At 38.7% G+C, this 8,987-nt stretch overlaps 1 protein-coding gene across 1 annotated transcript in view; it reads left to right on the top strand.

The window, feature by feature from the left end:
* The first annotated feature begins 6,005 nt into the window (after window positions 1-6,005).
* Window positions 6,006-8,987, top strand: part of lsp1a (lymphocyte specific protein 1 a) — a 44,264-nt gene continuing 41,282 nt past the window's right edge. Inside the window, exon 1 of the mRNA XM_072386521.1 lies at window positions 6,006-6,354. Within this exon, the coding sequence (XP_072242622.1) occupies window positions 6,296-6,354 (59 nt within the window). The 5' untranslated portion in view covers window positions 6,006-6,295. The remainder of the gene's footprint in view (window positions 6,355-8,987) is intronic.

Raw genomic sequence — 8,987 nt, 5'->3', positions numbered from 1 at the left:
TCTCGCAATTCTAAATCTCCTCTGTATCATCATTAATTGAATTACTGTTCAAATAAACACGGTCAGATTGATAGAAGACGACATTTCGATAGAGCTATTTGAGTTTTCTAGATAACGGTAAGTTGTTGTTTTTTTTTCGATGAATTGCTCGTAGTTAGCCGTTGGATGACAGGTGCGAAACAAATTCATGAGTTGTTCATGTTGAGCAGTACAACAGTCACGAAGCCAGTTTATTCCATTGTTTATTTTACTACAAATTTTAAAACAAGGCAATTTAAATGGCTTCCTATATTCATTGAAAAGAAAGTGTAAAACGAACAACATATAATTAAACATTCCAGTAGTTACACTGTAACTTGTTACTAAAGAGCCAAGAGAACAAAATATGAAAATATGCTTAAATAGAAAACAAAAAGCGAAAATAAAAATGACATGACAGTAATCAAAAGCCTCTAATTTAACAAAAATGCAGTAGTAAACAGACAAGATTTTGTGAGACGACATTAATGTGGTACGTTTTCATTGTGCGACAGCGATGACGCAGAGTAGTGTCCAAAAGATTTTTCTGTTGAGCTCACTATATATTCCACTACATTCATTTCCCTATGTAGAGAGTAGGGATTAGGGAATGACTGAGTGATTTCGGACACAGCGTATGTATTAAGGTAGTACAAGCCTGTAGTCCGCCATTGTTGTTGTTGTTGTTGTTATGACCATAGACATTATAAAGTTTGCAAAAAAACAAGTACAATGGATTTGTTAAAGTTTTATTCTTTATATGTCTATGGTTATGACGCGTCTAGCGATGGCAGCTGAGGTTAATGGTTACAGAGGCGGGGCTTATACGTCATCGTTTCTGAAAAAAATCCACATTCTCCGTCCACACGACTCCGGGCTATCCAGCGTTTTTGGATTTTCCCACTCTGGGACCCTTTTTTAAAAAAATACCGGTTTCACACCCCAAATGTACGAGAGGCCGAAACGATAAAGTATTTATGCGGATTCAACAAAAACGTTCTAGTGTGGACGGGCCCTAAGTTTCTGATTATTTAACTTTCTCTCCTGCCCCATCATTCCCCCTGCAGACCATCTTTCATACAACCCACTACCTCCATATGGTGCTCAGGGGGCTTCATTTGCAGTCCCTGCCTCCTTATCACAGCTCATCCAGCACCTTCACTGAGACTCTGGGGGGTCCAGTCCTCACCTCACCTTCAGCAATGCCATCTCTTTGAGGTCTAATTGCTTAACATTTTTAAATTGTGTACATCAGTAAATTTTGTTACCACCTAACAGTTGATCTGTTCATATTGAAATCCAGCTGTGAAATGAATACTCAATGCAGATGGGACATCCGAAAGAGAAATACTGCAGATAAGCAATGGCAGCTCAATACCCGGCTAAACCAGTTAACTTCCACAAACCGAAAACACAGAAGCTCAGACTGTTTGCTTTTAGTAGTGAACTAACAGCCAGTGTTGTTTCTCTGCTGATGTGTTTGTCCTGTAAAAGTGTTGGCGAATGAGATAAAACACTGGTGTCTTTGTGTGATTGACTTTCTATCATTGTTGATCCAAACAGCAGAGACGTCAATGCAAGATCAATTTTGTTTTGTAGAATGTATGTTTTGCTGCACATTTCATGGCTGCATGTTCGTGCTGATAAAAATAACTTATTCAAAGAAACAATGCTTCAGTCAGATGTGCTGCTGTGAAGCAAACCAAATATAAACTGTCTTTTCTCAGCAAAAGTTTTGAAATCAACCAATGTGTTCCATCAAATATTGAGAAACACTTCAACACATTATATCAATGCCTCCACTTCTTCCAGGGAACTCATTCAAGCATGAAAAGCTGTTTGAAATTTTGAACCTTTTCCAAACCCATTAGAACAGTTTATCACACACATACTATACTTCTGTTACACCTCACATGTCAATACAAAGTTGAGTTCTGATAGTTTTAGAACAATATCAAATCTGTACTCTTCTTACAGGAGAACAGAAGAGGAGGTTAAAAACTTCAATAACAAACAGCATCAGAGCGGAGAGCATCATGGCAGTAAATAAAATGATGAATATTACTGTGCCTTTTAAAGGGGATTTTCTTCATGTTGATTTGATGCAATAGTTGCTTCATACAAGTTTAGCCTATATCTCTTTCTACCAGTGAGAACACATCCTGAAGAAATTGATTATAACAGCTTTTGCATCAGCTCTCTCAAGTTGATTTCATCTGCTATGGCCCTCTAAACCCTCATTTTATTATAAGTTCATCCATCTTAGGGGGACTTTTTTCTGTTGTGAAGTTTCCAAGAAAGAAGCCTCCTGACTGACTTGATGTTGTGTGAGATTGAGGTATTTTCAAGTGTTCTGATGCAAGCTTGAAACTCACATTGACCACTCAATTATATATATATATATATATGTATATATGTCATGCTGAGTGTCATACACTACTTGTTTTATCTTTTCTGTTATGTGCCGTGTGTTGTATTTGGTTTAAGTTGCATGTTTATTTACATTTTGGATTTTTTGTTACAATTGTGTGTTTATTATGATATAGTTTATTTGAGTTGTTGCATGTATAATGTTTAAACAGTAATTGCAAGTAGTGGATACACCTGTTGGCTGACCGCTGCGCCAACCAATCAGCTGATGGCACGGGCCCAAAGATTGGCTGTTAAGGAGGCCAGGTAGCTGGATGTGGACAGAGAGAGACACAGAGAAGATAGTAGAAGCTTTTGGTTGGAAAGGACGCGGACCAGTGAGAGCCGGCGGCGGCAGGAGGGACTCGGGGGCTGACCAAAGACGCCGGAACAGTTTATTGGAAGCTGTTGGGATGCAGAGGGGCAGAAGTAGGAGCTTCTGCCCAAAAGCTGTGAGTCCCTGATGTACATGCACTGGTAGCTGTAGGCTCGGACCCACTCAGAGAGTGAGAGAGAGTGACCCTCCTGTCCGCATAGTAGTCTGCCGGCCATGTTCTGTGTTTTTAGGTCCGCGGCGCGTTGCTGGTTCGGGGGCACCGGAGGCTAGATGAGGGGAAACAGCACGAGGAATGGTACGTGGATGATGGCTCGTAAAGCTTTTAATTTCTCTTTTAAAGAGGGCTCCCACTCTATTTTAAAGAACGGACATTGTTATTTTCCAAATGTCTTTTAATTGTGCTTCTAGGTTTGGCTCGTTGAGTACTGCTCACCATCGTCGTAGCAAAGAACTGGAATTGTGGAAATGGGTGGTTTGTAACCCATTGGTGGATATTGTAAGATAAACCAACAACCACCCCTCTCTTTACATATATATGGGCTGTTTGGGGGCCCAGTAAAAACTATTTTCATGGGGTCCAAAATTCCTAGCAGCACCCCTGTTTGTCACATACACAACATTGCACAATGTGCATGTCAACTACTGAGTTTGCCTTATCTTGTTACCTAAACTTAAGAAGAATGAAAAGGTTTTCAGGTTCATTTCATAAATTATTCTAGAAGTTTCAAACTGCAGATGTAAATAAATGAAATTTGGTCAGCAGCTGTGTCCCAGCATTCTGTTTGTTTTAGAGCACTCAGTTGTTTTGATTGTGTTCAGTGTTCAATGGAAATAGCATTTCTGTTTTATGAGACTGAGCTTGAAGGGGGCTGTCCACTCCATGAATTCACTTCCCAGAATGCCCTTTTGTCTTAAGTGCCACCAAACAACTTAGTTGAGTGTGTTGCTGTAGTAACTGCAGAGTGATAAGTGTGTGGGGAGTTGTGTGCAAAGACATGTTTACTTGCTGGAGTGTAAAGCGTACAGAGAGAATGTTTCCTGACTTGTGAGGGCTTATCGAACAGTTAAACTCTGAATTTCAGCTGAGTTTGGACTCAGGAATCAAGTCAAATTAAAGCTAATTTCAGCATTTCTAAAGTCCATAAAATGAGCTCTCACAAGTCAGGAATTGGCACTTTTTTTCTATCTGTCTTCAGTTAAGCTTGTTTTTTAAAAATAAATAAATTTTACACCCGACTGTGGTGGAAAAACGTGTAGATTGCAAAAAATAAATCCAAAATGTGATTTTTTTTTTTTAATTTTTTTTTTATGGCACAGAATGCATCACTGCATAGTGAATCAAGTTAAGTGAACTTCCAATGATGAGACTGTATGTGTGATTAAGGGTCTTTCTTGTATTAATGCATGACAACATGCTTTCTGTATTGTTTGTCCATCACATAACTATCTTATAATAGCCACCTCAGTGAGTTGGAAAAGCACATTTATCCACTTTTTCTGATATTTAGAACTATGTATTAAATTAAAGCTACACAAAGGGAAATCTTCTCTTAAATGATGTTATAATTCCACAATGTCAAGACAACAGGTTTAATTTGGAAACTTAAGCTGTCCAATTGTTTTGTTTAATTTATTTTTTTTTTAAAGTAACACATGCAAAATATTATTATAGCCTGAATATTATTGCAAAAGCCAACAATTTAGTCTTTATTTACTTGTTGCTATTCATAATCAGAGAATTAGATAGTATAAAACAGCTCTCTGGGACAAAATACCGTTAAAATGCATTGACCACTTGTGACTTGTTTTCCACGGGTCCTTCAGAACATGCCAGAGCACATCCACAATTTCAGACATGGATTTAATAAGACCCCTGAGGATGTCTTGTGGCGTAGACCTTTGAAGTCCTGTAAGTTCGGAAGTTGAGCGGGTTTCACTTCAGCACATACCCCCAACACCCTGTCATGGTTTGACCCTCCTTTGAACACAACGGTCTGTTTGACAAACTGTATCAAGGTGTGCTCAGTGCTGACAACCCTCTGCTCTAAATGTGGCAGAGTGCAAAACAACCTGCTGATGACAATTAAAGCTGTCAGCAAGTGTATTCTCCTGTGTGTTAGTGGCAAATAAAGAATGCCTGCCCATGAAAAAAAAATATTAGGAAATTTTTCTCAGTGATTACATAAAAATGCTTTTCATTCTTTTTTCACAGTATTAAATAATAGTGAATTAAATTATGTGAGGGAACAGATCTCCCCCTTCATGTTGTAAGTTTAACTCTTTGACCATATCCAATGCTTTGCCCAAGAAAACTTTGAAGGGGCCTGGGAATTAACAACCAAATTTCCAGTTTAAAGAACACTACTATAGCCATAGTTGCTGCCGGGTAAATGATTAAATTTGCTTTCATGAACAGCAAACAATTCACTTTTCTTAACCAAAGTTTTTTTTAGAGTAAGTGAGAGACAGTGGTCTCACACAGGAGTAAAACCCAGGTCCCCAACCGTCCATGCATACTATCCAACATCCTTTCAAGGTAGTTTCTCCTCGCAGCATAAAATACTGATGAAATACTGTGACAGATACACTTCAGTACTAATTCCAAAGGATATCATGTGCATGTCATAGTGCATATCACTCCCTACAGCCTTTGACAAAATCCCAGAATTTATGCCCCTAAAATGAGAAGAGAATGATCATAATTTCCACACTCAAATTATGTTACCAGAGGATTTCTTAAAAAAATAGCTGATATATATATATATATATATATATATATATATATATATAAAGAAATTGTTCCATGAGAGCAGTGTCTGTTCACATTGTAAGTGCTGTATACATAGATTGTACTGCTGATCCTTGCTTTATGCTGCACTTAAAGCAATATTTTTTGCATTGTGGCACGAAAACGTAAGTGATGAATCTCTTTTATCTCCTGCAGTTTTCTCCTAATCTGCAACTTTGGCAAACAGAGGAACATTGAATGTTGGAGAGGAGCTCAGAATGGATCAGTAGTTTTTTTCTTTCTTTTTTTTTTTTTCTGGAGAGACCGTATCGTATTTCCCCCACAGGCAAGACCACATGACCTGGGAAAATGAAGAAAGGGGGAAAGAGAGAAGAGAGATTTTTGGCCCTGCTGCTCTGAGCTCTTCAATGAAAACCACATGTAGGACAAAGGGAGGGGTGTGAGGTGCATGTGCAAGGGGGGTGGGGTGGAGGTGCTGTAAGGACTAAAAATCCAGCCTCTGAGAGAGAGGAGGTAGTCACTCTGAGCAGTCCTGACATTCCCAACAAGCAGTGCAGGGACACGACTGTGTGTGAAATACTGTATAACAGTGTATGCGTGAAGAGTCTTAAACAGTTTAACACACACACACTCTGGGCTTTGGTACAGCTTTGGGACAGGAAGCTGCTCTTAGTGTTGATTTTGGAGAGAAGGAAAAGAGGCAAAAGCTACTTTCAGTGGCTGCTGCAATCTCTTTTATTTCTACCAGAGGAAGAGGACCTATAAGAAGAAAAGAGACAAACATGTCCAACGCTCTGTTGAGGAGAAACTCCAGCAAACAGGGTTTACAAAACCTGATGAGGTATGTGTCTGATTTGTTTCTGTTCCTGTTTGTTTCACACAGAAAAAGCACCTTTAGTTAATATTTAAGCACAACGCACACATGCAGCCACTCACACACAAAACTCATTTCAAACACTCACTGAGTTGGCCTCGGAGGAAAAGGGATCAAATATGACACAGTTTTCCAGTGACATTTGAAGCCTGATTGTTGAAAACATTCAACATTTCATACCAGACAAAGAGGATGTTTTCTAGAAGTTGTTATGGAAAACATGCCAGTCTAAATAGGAACAGTGGGATTACTGGAAGTGTTTTGGGTCATGCAGGGTTTGGGGGTATTTAGGGATTTTGAATAGACTTAACTCCTTTGACATTAATTCATAATAACAAAGAAATAATCAATATCCCAGTAATTTTCTATCTAAAACTCAGTATCACATAAAATCAAGGCAGGAAAAAATTACTTTCAATTTCTGATCTTGGAGTCCAGACAAAAAAGGAAGTTTGAAACTTGCTGGATGCCCAAAGCATTTCTGTTTCTCTGAGAAGGGAAGTGGTGTCACTGACTAGTGTCAGAGGGAAAAGGCTCCCTGAGTCCATCTTTTGTTTTCTGGCTGTTTACAGGCGGAAGCATGTCCTGTCTTTTTCATTTTTCATCCTGTGTTTGGTTCCAGTGTGGCACTACAGTGGTATTTAACAGATACATTAAGCTTGCAAGTCATTTTACTGTAATGGGAACATATTTTCTCATGTGAGACAAGTTGGATGGTCATTGTGTCAGAGGTGAGAGCTGGTGCAAACTGCAATGAGAGCTTTAACATTTGCAACATTTCCTCCTCATTAGAGAAAATCAGTGCTTACTTTCAAGCAATATAGTTTATCCCCCTCTCCATGTTTAGAGTTGAAAAATATCTTTGCATAATAGAAACTGTATTACAGATTCTCTTTTCACTGTATTTCAAACTGGATAAAAAACACTGAGGAGAATTTTACCTCAACTTTGGTTTTAAAGCAGAGTTTGATGCTCTGAAAATATGTTTTATGAAGAATCAGGTTTCAGGATCTGTATGTGAAAGGCGTCAGCTTGCAGCTGGTTAGCTTGGCTCAACACAAAAGCTGGATACTGGGCGAATCATACTGTAGTCTTGCTCTGTTCGGTAAAATCCACTTACCCACACTTCTAAAGTTCAGAATGTTAACATATTGTGTCTTAAATATTTATGCCAATTTGATAGCCAAATTATAAAAGGCTAGATGTATCCTGCTGTTTCATGTGCAGAATACAAATACCACTAATGTGGTTTGTCATAATTTAGAAATATGAATTTAATAACTTCACTGGTAGAGCAGGTAGTTTGATTTTATTGTGAGGATTTTAAGTATGGTTGTCAGGACACTGTGTGTATAGATATGAATATTTTAGCTGCTACAGAGTGAATTGTAATAACTTTTTGTCCATACCAGCAGCTGTTCTTGAAGTTGGATGTAATTGGGTAAAAGGATCTACAATGATCTACAGTCTACAATATCAGTCCTCATACTTTCACCTTCAAATTCATGAGCACTATATAGTGAGGGGATACCCTCAATATTTTATGACCTGTAAATAAGTAAGAGGTACACACATGGCACATGGTTTTGTGTAAAGATCGAGGTCATATCAGGACAGATGTCTAAATCTTTGGGAATTTATATTTAAAAAGTTGCTTCCATTGACTTAAGTGATTCATTATAGAAAATGAATGCCTTGATTTGTCATAGATTTTATTAAAGCCCTGAATTACAACTCTGTAAAAGTTTTGAGGTGTTGTAATCAGGTCACTGTGAGAACAGCAGCTAGGCTGTAGATAACAACTGGAGGAAGCAGCATCCTGCTCTGATTCAGTCCACTCAGCAGATGGCCTTAGTCTGGAAGAACAGACAGCTATGATGACATCATACCAAATGTAATGCCTGACTCACATACCAGCGGTATCTTAACAAAAGTGTCATACATACTACGTCAGCCATGTAAGTCTTACTTTTAAGGAGTTCAGTTTCATCCAAACAGTCTTCTTGATCAGTTCTGAGCAACTTCCTTCCGTGTTTACTCCTGATTATATATTTTACAGGTCTTTGGTTTATAGTCATTATCATATTCTCTCAAGTCACTTTTAGGAATTCAAAAAAATTCATAGTGGGATGGTCAATTATCAACTAGTTGATAGATGGAAGTAGTTTTTTGAAAAACTGGTCGTGGCCCCTGTCTGCGGCTTATGCTGAACATTGGTATTTAAAGTTTCAGAGATTATGCTGCACTGATTAAATTGTTTCCAGTAAGATATTTTTCACATTTCTATGACAGCTTTAGCTAGTAAACATGTTTACAATGTCAGGGCATTACTTAAGGCCAGGGCATGTTGTCATCAGATGGAGTGTGGTTCATCACAGCAGGTCAAGGCAGGCATGCAGCAAAGCCAGCCTGTTTTTAATCAGCTCTACGTGGGAGACAAACACCCCCTCCTGCCGGCCTGGCTTAGCCAGGTTCAGTCAGCAGCTTGAGATGCCATTCAGGAGATCTGTGACCTCTGACCCCTGAATCCCCCACACATGGGTTGGTTCCTTCAATGTTTATGATAAAGAGAGATAAGAGAGTGAGGAATGTTCTTGGGG

The sequence above is a fragment of the Leuresthes tenuis genome, unplaced genomic scaffold, assembly GCF_036924035.1.
Source record: "Leuresthes tenuis unplaced genomic scaffold, fLeuTen1.0.hap1 SCAF_5, whole genome shotgun sequence".
Taxonomy (NCBI): domain Eukaryota; kingdom Metazoa; phylum Chordata; class Actinopteri; order Atheriniformes; family Atherinopsidae; genus Leuresthes; species Leuresthes tenuis.
Note: the sequence above shows the minus strand (reverse complement) of the source record. Positions and strands in the feature narration are given on the sequence as shown.